The following is a 15086-nucleotide window of genomic DNA, read 5'->3' as shown; positions in this document are numbered from 1 at the left end:
GTAAAGCTTATTAAATGTATTTTTTACTAGAGAAACAATTATAACACTGTTCTACAAATAACCATTTACTTAATCTTTCTATCTACTTTCTTTGATTCTGTATTGATCAGTGCAGATAAAGACTGTAAGAGCCTTTCTGATTTTCATTATATCCATATTCTCTCTTATGTGTTTGAAGATGGGGAACTTGCTGTTTTCCTTGTTTTTTTAATTCACTTTTAAACTTTAGATCACCATAGTTTTAAGTACTACTGTAATATTAAACAAATGAAACAAAGTAAATTTTAGAGATTTTAATGTTTGCATTACAGAGATACCTACATGTAAATATAGGAACTTACACAGTACAGTCTCTTCTTCTTTAGGAATTGTCTTGTGTGTAGCCCATGAGAGATGGCATTGTGTAGTGGAAGGAAAGTGGATTTTAGCATTCGGGAGATCTAGAATTCTAAAGTCTTCTTCCACCTACAAGTACTTCTCTGTTTACTTTAGACACTTTCCTTCTGTAAAATTATGTCCTCTGAGTTCCCTTTTAGCTTTAATAATTTCATTCTAGAAGAAACATGATAGTTTTTCCTTTATCTGTGTATATAAATAAAGTTGATCAGTCAGGAAAGCTATTGCTAATGATCTGATTTAAAGTTCAGGAAATATTTTGTTTGATTTTAAATAGATTTTTATATTAGATCCAAGTTAAGGCAGATTATTACCATTTGACTAACTTCATTTAAAAATTCATAACTTCTCTACGTTAGTTCCATTGTATACTGTGACACTCTGAGACCAGCACTAGGTAGAAAGGGACATATTATTTTATTTCCATTTGGATTGTATTGACCAAAGAAATAATAAATGAAAGAAGCAGTATGAGTTTCTCTTTTACTGTCAAGTGATTAAAGTACCTTATTACCTCAAACACCAGCCCTGGAGCAGTGATTCTGAACTTTTTTAAACCTATGCCCCCTTTTGATAGATGACACACATACCCCATGGCAGGTATAGGGATGCCCTTTGTTGAGGTCATCGTATCCTTTATATGTATCTTCTAGTCAAAACATTTTATCAGCCTTTACTTTCTATAATTTGTGTTATGAAAATAATAAACTTTTTGTTTGTTTTTCAAATACAGAATGATTAGATAGGCATTTTCAAATATAAGTGAGATACCATACCATCACTACCCCAAGTTGAGAATATGCAGTATAAAGAAGGGAAAGAAGGCCAAAAAACATACATAAAGTTGAAGGCCTTAGACATTTACAAACAGGTCAGTGGGTAAAACAGAGTTATATGGAAGTTAGGACTCTATTCTCTGATTGATTTATATGACCCCTCCTGTTCAGTAGTATATTTTCTGGGCATTGGATTAATTAAAATTTAGTAACCAAAATAAAATCAAAAGGTAAAATTTTCCTAATATTTTTAAAACTCTTTCCTATAAAAATTAATGTTGTAATTTAGTAGAGACACAAACAGAGTTGATAAATGGCTTTAAGTAGTATCCAGTTACACAGTCTCCCCTTCCCGTGCTTCATCTACCTAGTCCTAAAAGTCCCATAACACTGATAGTTCTGTATTCCCTACCTCATCACCACCACACTAATCCATACAGCCACCGTACTGCCCAGGTTAACTCTGCATCTGTAATTCTTCCCCATATAACTCCCAGTTAATAAGGAATTCAGCATGCCTGGCTCCCCCTAATCCTTTAATGCTTTTCCAGTTAATTATACCGTGAAGAGAATATTCTCCCCACCTTCATTCCTTACCTCTTTCTGCTCTCTTTAGCTTAGGAAAAGTTTATTTCCACCATCACCATTTCATTTTTGAGCCAAATAGAAGTTGATATGTAGAAAAAAATAATGTAGTTGATATGCCTTGTTAAAGGGAAAAATCTCCATCTACTATTTTCTATTTTTTATTGAAACAAAATCTTACCTCATTCTGAAAAGGATTTATGGTAGCTGTTACCTGCCTTTTCATCTTCCTCAAATAGCTTTCCATAGATGAAAGTTATTTCTTGCTCAGTTTTATTATTTATAATCTAATAGTTTTGTTTTCATGGGTTAGAATATGCACTTTATACTATCTCATAACATTTCTTTGAGAAAACAAACTTTTGAGGTATAACTCATTGTTAGTTGGGTCCTTTTAGAATGCTTTTGACAAGATGGAAAGTCTCTTCAGGTTAGTGTATTATATGAAATAAAAGTTACTTTTCTTGAAATTTTTTCACAATACTATAATTTGTTATGCCACTGAGAAGACACAAAAATTAGTCAGTGAGCCTAGGTTCCGTATTCATTATGAGCACATGCACATATAATCTCACCTCTTCTAATGAATAATTTCCCTTCTGAAGTATAAAAACCTCAGTTAGAAATGTTGTTTATTTTTATGTGCATAAACATTGTGTTGGTTTAAAGCACAAAATTTTCAGGAGTAGGAAATACAGTGTTATTGATCACTTAGTTTTGTATGTGTCTAAAATTTCCATGACAAAAGGAAAAGTTTTAGATATATATAAAGTTGGGAAATTTATGCACAGATTTTAGAATATGCTTTGCTCTAGGGAGTGGTTATTTTTTTGCCTTAATGTTTTACCTATATGCAAATTGACTCAGAGTTCCTGTGGGGTGAAATCTAATTTTATGCAGGTTAAATGTGATCTGTAACATATATAGTTGTGTGCCTTTTGTTATAAAAGAAATAAAATGAGTGGACTATGTGGTATGTAAATTATATCTCAAAGCTGTTACCAAATAAAAAAGAAGTACAACTTGGTTATATAACAGTAAGCGACTGTAGTGATGGTGGTGGTGGTGATGTGGATAGCTGGTGTACACTAACATTGTGGAGAAGGGGGAGTTGGCTACCTAAAGATATAACTTCTGTAATCTTCCTGTTCCTATGGTATTCAAGTAATTTTATGGGTACTGATGAAATGTATCTTTACTAGAGGTTTTATAACCTGTGTCAAATTGAATTTATGTAATACAGTTTTTAAGAGGCAGTGATGTAATTAGTTCTAAAGAACTTGGACTTCACCAACAGGCAGATCTGGGTTCAAGTCAGAGAACCTTAAACAAGTCATTTAATCTCTCTGAGCCTTAGTTTCATCATTTGTTAAGTAAGGCTAAAAATGCACACACTTTAGAGGGCTTTTATAACTGCTAGTATACGTGAACTCTCATGCTCACTTGATCTCTCTCTCCCTCCCTTCCTCCCTCCCTCTCTGTTTGTCTCTCTCTCTCTGTCTCTTTCTCTCCAAGTATGAATGAAATACTTAGGATAATACTTAGCAAATGGAGGGCATGTCAGAAATTAACCGTTAGTATAGCATGATAGTATTGAAAATGGTGACCAGTTGTTTGCTTTTCTGTGCTGGAAACATTTTTAAATAAAATAATTGTAAAATTTCCTAAGGAAGTTTGTTAAGATGGCTTTTGAATAGGATAACAATTCAGGCTTTCTCTCTTTTTTTCCCCACTGTTTTGGAAAAATTACAGAAACTTTACAGAAGTGAGCAATGTCATTTACATAGTTATATAAATGTTTGTATCTTTACATGTGTTTTAGTGATTTATAAAAATGTTTATAATTGACCCAATTAAAAACTTTAAAAAAATTTTTTATCTCCTGGTTTAATTAAATGGGTTTTAGATTTCTCCTGTAGAATTGAGAATCTTTAAAGTATATCAGAGAAGATTTATTATAGGATATTTTCCTCCTTGCTGCAACCTTCTGAAGAAGAGATATGTACTTATTTGATGGGTATTGGCATTTTGTTTTGTTTTTTACTCAGAAAATAAGTCTTGGCGTTTACTTTTGGATTAAGTCTAAGGAATTTACTTTTAAAATTGTGTTTTTTAGGGCAAATGGTATCATCGGAGGCAAGCTGTAAAAGAATTGCATAGTACATTGATACGTCTTTTAAATGAATTGCTGCCATGGGAACCAAAGTTAATGAAAGCTTTTCAAAGAAACAGGTAAATCAAGCTTTATTATCTGTTTTACTTTTTAAGGCTCTTACTTTATGATTATGGAAGGTGTCCTGGTATCATTTAGTATAGTTTTCCATTGATTCGTAATTCAGATATTTTTGAGTACCTACTGTGTACAAGGTACCTCCTAAGCCCTGACAAAGTACTGTTGATTAAACAAAATTCTTACTGTGTGGTTTATATTCTTTTTTCTCCCCCATTTTTTTTTCATTGTGGTAAAATGCACAAATAAAATTTACCATCTTAACTAGTTTTAAGTGTACTGTTCAGTGATATTAAATACATTCATGATGTTGTGTCACTGTTACCCCATCCATCTCCAGAACTTCATCTTGTGAAACTAAAATGCTATACCTGTTAAACGATAACTCCCCATTCCCCCCTTCCCCCCATCCCGTGGCAACCACCATTCTACTTTCTGTATCTATGATTTTGACTAAGTACCTCATATAGTACAAAATATTTGTCTTTTTGTGACTGGCTTTATTTCACTTAGCATAATGTTCTCAGGGTTCATCCATATTGCAGCATATGTCAGAAGTTACTTCCTTTTAAAGGCTGAATAATATTGCATTTTATGCATATACCACATTGTGCTTATCCATTCATCTGTAATGGGCATTTGGGAGGCTTTTCATGTTTTAGCTATTATGAATAATGCTGCTATGAACATGGGTGTACAAATATCCAAGACCCTGCTTTCAAACTTTGGGGTGTATACCTAGAAGAGGAATATGGTAATTCTACTTTTAATTTTTTGAGGAACTACCATACTGTTTTCTACAGTGACCGTACAATTTTACATTCCCACCAACAGTTACAAGAGTTCCAGCTTCTCCACATCCTCACCAACATTTGTTATTTTCTTTTTTTTTAATTGCCATCCTAATGAATATGAGGTGGTATATCATTGTAGTTTGGATTTGCATTTCCCTAATGATTAGTGAAATTGAGTGTTTTTTCATGTGCTTATGGCAATTTATATATCTTTGGAGAAATGTTTAGAGATTTTTTTGATTATTGATTCAATTTCCTTACTAGTTATAAGTCTATTCAGACAGACAAACTCAAATGTCAGATGGTGATAAGTGCTGTGAAGAAAAATGAAGCAGGTTAAGGGGAATAAGAAATGCTTAGTTTGGATGGGATAATGATTGCTCATTTACCAGGGTGTTGGGGAACGCTTCCCTGATGAGTTGATGTTTGAAAAGAGACCTGAAGGAAATAGGGGAGAGAGCCAAGTGGATATCTAAGGGAAAAGAAGATGTAGAAGCCCTAAGGTTAAAAGCATGATTGACATTTATAGGAAATGCAAAGGGGCAAGAATAACCAGAGCTGAGTGAGTGAGGAGGAAAGTGGTAAGAGTCAAGAGTCAGAGAAGTATAGGGAAAGGTAGCCGGATCATGTACGTGTTTAAGGATTTTGGCTTTTACTCTGAGATGAGAAGCCATTGAAGAGCTTTAAACAGAGGAAGTACATGATCTGACTTATGTTTTAAAGCACTCGCTCTGCCTGTTCTGTTGAGATAGTGTAGTGTGGGATGACGATAAAGGCAGGGAAGTCAGTTACACTATAGTAGTAGTCCAGGCAAAAAATGACAGTGGCTTGGACCATGATAGTAGCAATGCAGACGGCAAGGAGTGCTTGGATTCTGGATAGATCTTGAAAGTAAGACTGGTAGAATTTCCTTAAGGCTTGCATATGGAGTGTCAGAAGAAATGAGGAGAAAAAGATGGTGCCTAATATTTTTTATCTAAACACCTGGAATAATGCAACTGCCATTAGCTGAGATAGGGGAAACAAAGAAGTAGTTTTGGGGAGGGGGTGGATTCAGGAGTTTGGATTTCAACATGTTAAGTTTGATATGCCTTTCAGATGTCTAATTGGAGTTACTGAGTAGGCAGTTTAGCATATGAGTCCCAGTTAAAGGGAGTAAGCCAGGCTGGAGGTATACATTTGGGGGTTGTCAGGATATAGATTATATTTAAGCTGTGAGATGGTAGAAATCACCTAGTATATGAGCATAGATAAGAGAGACTGAACCCTGGGACATTCCAACAGTTAGAGGTGATGGAGATGGTAGGACTCAGCAGAATTGACTGAGAAGGAGTATTCAGCAAGGTAGGAGCATAACCAAGAGTGGTGTCTTAGAAACCAGGTAAAGAAGATGTTTTAAAAAGGAGGCTGCTCATGATGGATTGAGGAAGATGAGGACGAGAATTCATTGTTAAATTTGGCAATATCATTGATGAGCTGTGTTGATACACATGTGGGTAAAAGTCTAAGGAGTCTGTTCAAGAGAATTAGGGGTGAGGAATTGGAGTTTTTCTATAAAAGTAGAGCAGAGAAATAGGGCAGTACCTGGAAGGACAAGTTGGAGTCAAGTTGGGTCATTTGTTTTTATTAATGGGAGAAATAACATGTTTGTATACTGGTAGAAATGATTGAATAGAGAGGCAAAAATGAACTCAGACAATGGAAGGGACGTTTGGTTGAGTGAGATTCTTGACTAGGTGAGAGAAGATGCATAAGTTGGAAGGGTTAGCTTAGGTAGGAAGATGGAGAATATGAGTACAGATGAAGGTCTTAAGTTGCAGACGAGGTGTGAGCATATGAGAGTTCTTGTCTGATTGCTTCCATTTTCCCTGAAATAAGGAGCAAAGTTATTAGCTGAGGTGAGAAGACTGAGAAGGGAGGAACATTATACTACCCCCATATAGATATTTCTAAAATGAAATTAATTTTACAGTTATCCTTTGGTAACCCACTCTAGTATCTTACAGCCCTCATCTGCTCTATAAAACCCTTAAGCAATAATTGAAAGATAAATAAATTGAGAGTAATTATTAACTAACATTTATTGAATATTTATGTGCCACACAAACTATGAAGTAAGTGCTATTATTATCCTCATTGTACAAATAAGTAAACTGATGCTTAGAAAGTTTAAGGAACTTGCCCAAAGTCTTACAACTGTTAAGTGACAGAGGTGAGATTTAAACTCCAATATGCACACATAGGAATTTTTTTTTTTTTTTGATGTGGACCATTTTCAAAGTCTTTATTGAATTTATTACAACATTGCTTCTGTTTTATGTTTTGGCTTTTTGGCTGCAAGGCATGTGGGATCCTAGCTCCCTGACCAGGGATCGAACACACTCCCCCTGCATTAGAAGGCGAAGTCCTAACCACTGGACCGCCAGGGAAGTCCCAAACAGATAGGAATTTGTGACAAAAGTAAATTGGAGAATGTATGTTCAGATTTTTTTTAAACAAACAAAAATAAACAAAGGGTAAAAGTAAAATAGAGAAACTCAGTTGAAAACAAATGAATAATAAAGGATCTCTAAAATATCATGTAATCATTTGGAAATGTTTCTATCTCTCTTAGTGTTATAGAAACATAGGTATTATGTTTTTATGTGAAAAGGATCTCTGAAAGATCACTTTTCAGCTTTGTTTCCCTATGCTTAATTTAAAAAAATAATTTCTAGTGAGACCCAAAGGTTTAGATATGATTGCTCTCAGGATTAAATGATGGATTGTTTTTGTTTGTTACTCTTTGTATAATAGTCAAAAATAATACACACTGTTTCTTAGAACTTTCTGATTAACTCTTTTAAATGACCTTTTAAACTATATTATAATCAGCAATTTTAAGACTATCTCAAATCTATTTCTATCAGTGCAGCTAGAAAAAAAATTACCTTTTTCACATTTAATAGGTCTAACAGCAGCCTTTAGAAAGACAAATAGGTGTATGTTCGAACACTTTATTCTGAAATTGCAGATATAATTTTTTAAGTTTCTTATGCCTACACCCTGTGTTTTGTCTTCTTGAACAATAGTCATTGGCGTCTTAGACACACTTGGTTAAAACATAAGTTTAGTGACTTAATTGAAAATACTAAAATATAGCTTAAAATGTTAGAAGTTACTTTAGCTTCCAAGAGTTCAATACGTACGTATTGTTTGTTGTGTCGAATATTTTTCTTCAGGAGTCGCCTAAAGAAAGACTATGATGATTTCAGAAGACAGCCTGATCACGATAAATTTACTGGAGAACCGTGGACTGCTGAAGAAGGTGAAGGAGATCCTGGAAAAGAATCTCCAAAAGTAGAACTCAGTAGCAAGTCTATAGACACCACAGAACCTCTAGATATCCTGGAGAAGGACCATTTTGATTCAGGTAGGCATTCAAACTTTCTTTAAATCAACACTAAAAGCACAAAGAGAAATTTTAGTATCTTTTGTGGAGATAAAGGATAATCTGGTTAATGAAGTTCATTGATTGGGGAAATCTGTTATGTTTGAAGGTGTACTAATGTCTTATTAAAGGTTCTTTGGAGTCATTATTAGTGTTCTAGGAGTTTCTGTAGTCAGTGCCCAACTCCAAACTGTAGGCTTGTTATTGCTCATTACAGACCACACATCATTGATATGCAGTCCCTTTGAAATAGGTTTAGCCTTTTCTTTTTATTATTATTATTTTTGAAGCACTATTTCTGATGTTTGCTTTAAATGGAACGTGTCAAGTCCCTAATAATTGTGAAGATTTTTTTTTTTTTTATGAGGAATGATCAAGGTTGATGGCCTAATAAGACCAGAGTGGACACCTCATTCTTACAAGGAGGCTGGATAAGATGATCTGTAATTCATTTCAACTTATCAGATTATTTTATTCTATAAATCTAGTTAAATAACTTTCTTTAGTTATCTAAGAGGTATAAAAATTTGTGGTTAGAAATGTATTAACCTATTGTTTTCCATGTCTGGTGAATTGAAAAAGAGTAACTTCTCATCAACCCAGTTTGATCAGATATGAATATAAATTTTTTACTGTAGGAATAATTAAACACCAGAAAAATCTGGACATTTTTTATTCCGTAGAGTCTCTCTCTAAAAATAGAAAATATGGAGAACCATCTCTCTTTGATATGAAGGTTTCCCTATCTAGAAGGAGAGAACTAGATTCCTTTCCAAATCTAAATTCTGAGCCCTATTGCTGTCTTGAGTATCTCTTTAAAAGATGTAAACTTTCCTTTTACACTTGTATTGGCAGCAGAATTTGATCAAAAATAATTTCCTTATTAATAATATGTTGTTCTTGGGAATGGTTACAATGTCAGGATTACCATGTCAAAGGTCACCTTACCTTAATTTCCATCAGTGGTACTGAGACTTTTGAATCGCCCTACAGGTTTCTTAATAAATTGCTTGTTCAAAGATTGACTTTCTTTTTTATAATTGGTCTTACCATTGCTATTTTGCTGTTTTATATAAACAAAATGCTTGTTTTATAATTTTCAGATGATATGAAATTGTCAGAAATAGATTTACCTATGGCCAGAAGCAAGTTGCTGAAAAAAGAATTGCCTTCTAAAGATGTACCTAAGACACTGCCTAAAACACTTAAACGACAGTCCAAACAAACTAATTATCTGGATGATAGCACAAAAGAGCTTTCCCCAAGGAAGAAAGCAAAGTTAAGCACAAATGAGACAACAGTTGAGACTGTAGAAGGTGATATGCAAATTGACTGTTTGAATGAATCAAAGCATACAGAGCCACTGTTTGCAGAGTCATTTGCCTCATTGGATTCAACACCAGTGTCTACTCTCCAGAAAGGGACCAAACCTATTCAGGCCTTGCTTGCAAAGAATATTGGGAACAAAGTGACCTTAACAAATCAACTGCCCCCTTCCACAGGTAGAAGTGCTCCTGCTGTGGAAAAGCCAGTTATATCTCCTCCAGAAGCAAGCCCCATAAAGCCAGCATTGACCTGCCACACCAGTACAAAAGGTCCTTTACACATGGTATACAAAATGCCCTGTGGCCAGTGGTTGCCCATAGATCTTCATAACAGCTCTGTAAAGATTCAGATGCAACCTATGCTGGATCCTAAAACAGGAGAAAAAATCATGCAGCAGGTTCTCATTCTGCCTAAGAATTTTGTAATTCAGCACAAGGAAGGGAAAGCAGTTGCAAAAGAAATACCACCACTTCAACAAAAAGGTACAGAACAACATGGTTCATCTTTCCCACAGACAGCAAATGTAAACTCTTCTTTAGCATCAGTTCTTGTCAACCCAACAGGAACTGTTTCTACCCAACTACCTAATGCAGCTTTCAACAAGACAGTTATACCTTTGTCAAATGTGAGTAATGCTAGACCACAGCCTTCGACACCTGTAACCTCCATAAGTAATTTATTAACACCACCAGTTAAGACTAGCCAGAGTGAGGCAGGAAAAGTCAAGAATGCAGTTTCAGCAGCCGCATTCCCCCAGCCCATTGCTTCACCCACCATTTCCTCAACAGTTCAGCCTCAGTTATCAGCAACAACACTAAATGAATCTGCAAATCCAGGTAGTTCCCTCAACTGTTTTGCACAACAAACTGCTGATTCTTCTGAAGCAAAGCAAGAACTGAAAACTGTATGCATAAGAGATTCACAGTCAATTCTTGTTAGGACACGAGGTGGGAACACTGGAGTTGTAAAAGTACAGACCAATCCAGATCAAAATTCATCCAATAGTTTATCTTCAAGTTCAGTTTTTACTTTTGCTCCTCAGCTTCAGGCATTTCTAGTGCCAAAATCAACAACTTCATCATCCTCTGCTTTTTCACCAGTAGCTGGAACAACTGCTACATCTAGTCTCCCACCTTTTGGCCAAGCACCTACTTCTGTTTCCATTCCAGCTGGCTTTAATCCATCCACGGGGAAAAATCTTAAATTTACATTAAGCCAACCTTCCTGCAGTAGTAATTTGGGGCACATGATAGATAAAGCTTCACACATGCCCACCTCTCCCTTAAAGTCTTCTGTTTCTTCTAGCACTCTCCTACCATCAACAGCAAATAGTTCAGTAAGCGTAATTAGCATATCAACAGGAAATTTTGGACAAACCAATGCAAATGTTATTCATACACCAGCTAAACAGCAACAAGTAGATTATGTCACAAAAAGTTACCCTGTTACAAGATCAGAAGCAACAGCAGCAACAAATGAAGATATGGTCAGTGGGACTCCAGTTCAGAAACTTATGCTGGTGTCAGCTCCATCTATTCTTTCTTCTGGCAGTGGAACTGCAATTAATGTGGCACCTGCACCAACATCTACAGGTGTTTCTGCCCAGAAATTAGTTTTTATTAATGCTGCAATTCCCAGTGGCACTTCAACCCCAACTATTGTGGCAGAACCATTAAAACAAACTCTTCCTCCTCCCTTGAGTAAAACATATGTTAAGGCTCCAGAGCAGCCCCAGATAGTACTAATTCCATCTACAGTGGGAGCACCAATAAAAATAAATTCGTCACCAACTGTGTCTCAGATAAAAGATGTGAAAATTGGGCTAAACATAGGCCAAGCAATTGTAAATACTTCAGGCAGTGTGCCAGCTATACCATCAATTAACCTATTGCAAAATGTAACCCCAAAAGGAGAAGAAAAAAGTACCAAGGGCTATGTTTTGCCACTGTCAACAAGTGGTAATTCAATTCCAGTAAGCTCAAATTTTGTGAGTCAAAATATTACTCCTGTTAATGAATCAGTGGTTTCTGCTTCAAGAACAGTAAACATGTTTTCAGTAACAGGAGCAAATGTATCTTTGGGTTCTCTTTCAGTGACCTCAACCTCTGCCTCAGTTGGGACACGACCTCCTGTTTTAGTCAGTGGAAATGATACCTCTTCAAGAATTATGCCTATTTTGTCAAATAGACTTTGCACATCAAATCTCGGAAACACTGTGGCTATATCAACTGTGAAAACGGGACATCTTGCATCATCTGTTCTGATTTCAAATACACAACCAACAGTGTCTCCTAAATGTCTAACATCAGCTTTGCAAATCCCTGTTACTGTTGCCTTGCCTGCATCTGTGACTGTATCCCCTAAAATAATCAACACAGTTCCACAAGCCGCAACAGTACCAGGAGCCACACGTTCTGTATCTCTTTCTAAAAGACAATCTCGGACTTCCGTCCAGTTTCAGTCACCAGGGGTTTCAACTCCAGTGCCAACAAGTATAAACACAAATAAACCTCAAACTGAATTTCCATCCTCTTCACCGAATCCAGGTAAAATAATTAACATTTCCAATTTTGCTTCTCTGCCAAACCAGCAACGGTCCCCTGCTTTCGTAAAATCAACCCCCAGTTACAGTTCTGCTCCAGCTGGCACTGCCGTTCACACTGATGCAGCACCATCAAATGTAACTAGTGTGGCAGGGGGCCAGTTCAGTGAGCCTTGTATTCAGCAAAAAATAGTCATCAATACCAGTACGCCTTTGGCACCTGGCACACAAATCATGATTAACGGAACCCGCTTTATTGTTCCACCACAAGGTCTTGGAGCTGGCAGCCATGTTCTCCTTATATCCACTAATCCAAAATACGGACCTCCCTTCGTTCTTAACAGTGGCCAAGGCATTCAGCCTAAACCGGTAGATAACCTGGCCCAGAAGATCACGCTAGCATCAAATAATTCTTTAAGTGGGCGACCTGTGAAACATTCTCTAAGAAGCTCTACAAAAATTGTAAACTCTCTTGGGAATGCAAGTTCTCTACCCACAGTACATGCAGCACCACAGATCATAAACCCAGCTGCTGAAGTTTCTGTACCACCTCCTGCACCAACAGTGTCATTGACTTCGGTAATTAAGTCTCCTCCAGCTACTCTTTCGGCTAAGACATCTTTGGTTTCTGCCATTCGCTCTAGTAATCCTTCACTGCCAAGTAGCACTTCAGTATTTCATTTGGATACATCAGTCAAAAAATTGTTGGTCAGCCCAGAAGGAGCCATTTTGAATACCATAAATACTCCAGCATCTAAGGTTTCTTCACTCTCTTCATCACTCTCTCAAATTGTTGTATCTGCCAGTCGAAATCCTGCCTCTGTCTTCCCTGCTTTTCAGTCATCTGGCTTAGAGAAGCCTGACACAGCTGCATCTTGAATTTAGACTAAACGAGCCAGTTTTTAAATAATGGGGCATTGTTTTGACTCCCATAAAAATTTTAACTTTATTATACTGTTGAAAACATATTATACATAGTTTGTGTGTGTGTGTGTGTGTATGTGTGTTTTGATGTATCTTTTCATTAGCTTGCAACAAGGCTTTGTTTTTCTTGGGGAGGGAAAAATCTGTTCCATTTCACTCATTGGTATGAGTATGTTTTCAAAGGTTATTTGTTTAAAATAGACAGGACTTACCTGCCTATATAACATGAATTGAACAAAGTCAAATTTGACTAGTTTGGAGTAAGCTAGGCTTTTGCACACTTGCATTGACATGTTTCTTCTTGAATTTGGACTGTTGCAGCGTGGCTCTACAGTATGGTATTCTGTGTCTTTAGTTGAATCTTATTTTTATTTCTGTAAGAAAATATATATATATATATTTATGCATTGTGAAAATGCAGTCCATTGTGTAAAATTGTACATATTCCTAAATCCTTAACAACCTGTACTAAACTATATGTACAAAGAACTATGCTGTCTTATTTATGTTTTGTTTACATAATGTATAGTTTTTTAAGTATTTTAGTAATTTTGGACCAGTGAACTGTTAGCATCAATGCAGAAGAATCTGCATGTAATAAACTGAGTTGCTGTATTTCCTTGTTTGAATACCATTTTTAAAGTGCGTTCTTGTTCCATTGAAAGACTACAGGATATAATATGAGGACAGATCTTTACAAAAAGGAATTTAAGCTAGGAAATTTGAATTAATAATAGCATTTGTACAAGGCTTTAGAATTTACAAACTTTACTTCCACATATCTCATTTGACTTTCACAGGTACTCTTGAGAGCTTAAATGATGTGCCCTAGGTCACTCAGCTAGTTGGTGGTATAGCCAGTATTTGAACCTAATGCTTAAAATCATTTCTGCATAACTTTACATTACTTCTGCTTTAAAATTTCGCTCTGGATTTCAGTGTTTTAACTTTTTTCTCTTAATCCACCACCAGATTCTACATTGATCAAAATAAGTAATCTTAAAGGCCAGTGTGTTTGGTCTGTGTTTATACATCCCAAATATGTTTTTTTAACTTTTTATTTTTAAATAATTTTAGATTTACAGGAAGTTGCAATGATAGTACAGAGAGGTTTGGGGTACGCTTCACCTAGTTTCCCCCGATACATTTATTTTTACATTGAGGGGTTGGTTCATAGTTGACTGATTTTCCAAAATGATATTTAAAAACATGAATTTTGTTTGTTTAGAATGACAAATGAATGTGAACACTTTCAATTATTTATAAGTACTCTCTTTTTGTGTGTATTTTTCAATTACAGAGCAGTTACTTAAATTCCATTGTAAAGCAATGTTTATATGGATCAGCTTATTCTTGGGGTTCAACTTTATGGTATTTCAGAATTTGCCTCATTTTAAATAAAAGGTAGATTTTATACTTATTTGATGTTTATATCCATTATCTTATTTGGGATACTGATTGTAAACTCATCCACATTCCATTTATAATGATATTATTAAACCTGATCACATGGAGTTGTAGTCTAGGGTTGAAGAGTAGGCCTAAAGAGTTCTTTTGAAACTACATTAAAATTTATTAGTTGAAGAGAGCAGTGAGGGTATTCCTGGAAAGTTGCTAAAGGCTCTCAAAGCCTATATTTATACTCTAAGACAGTACCTTTGCTGATCATGTCTATGCTTCACCTTCCCCCTGTAGTCACCTTCCCCCTTTCCTTGTCAGTTTAGAAACCTTGGATTTCAGGGGGAAGTGGGTGATGTTTGAAGTACATTGCATTGTACATACACGGTGCACGATAAATGAATGTATTTACCTACTCAACTTTTTAAAACAAAACAGCCTAAAACTGTTCATCTTTTGTCTGAAAAGAATTCTCTACACCACTTCCAGAAACGAATTTACCGAATTACTTATGATGCACTTGATTCCCAGTGAAGGCCCCTCACTTATTAACCACTAATTCTTTTCTGACTCCTAAATCAAAATCCTAATATGACTTTCAAAGCTCTGTGTGATCTGGTGAACCTTAAAGTCCCTGCTCCCCTTTTAGGCTTTTAGAGCCTAAACGGCTCTTCAGTCTGTTCCT

General features: G+C 35.7%; 1 protein-coding gene across 3 annotated transcripts in view; it reads left to right on the top strand.

Moving 5' to 3' along the window:
- The window catches only part of BRD10 (bromodomain containing 10), a 104056-nt gene extending 89811 nt beyond the window's left edge, over window positions 1-14245 (top strand). For all 3 annotated transcript variants that reach the window (XM_068552693.1, XM_068552692.1, XM_068552691.1), the window contains 3 exons: window positions 3874-3989; window positions 8003-8193; window positions 9315-14245. In XM_068552693.1, coding sequence (XP_068408794.1) covers window positions 3874-3989; window positions 8003-8193; window positions 9315-12958 — 3951 coding nt within the window. In that variant the 3' untranslated portion in view covers window positions 12959-14245. The remainder of the gene's footprint in view (window positions 1-3873; window positions 3990-8002; window positions 8194-9314) is intronic.
- The last annotated feature ends 841 nt before the right edge of the window (window positions 14246-15086 follow it).

Source organism: Eschrichtius robustus, chromosome 10 (assembly GCF_028021215.1).
Source record: "Eschrichtius robustus isolate mEscRob2 chromosome 10, mEscRob2.pri, whole genome shotgun sequence".
Taxonomy (NCBI): Eukaryota; Metazoa; Chordata; class Mammalia; order Artiodactyla; family Eschrichtiidae; genus Eschrichtius; species Eschrichtius robustus.
The sequence above is the reverse complement of the archived record's forward strand: the minus strand, read 5'-3'. Positions and strand labels throughout refer to the sequence as shown.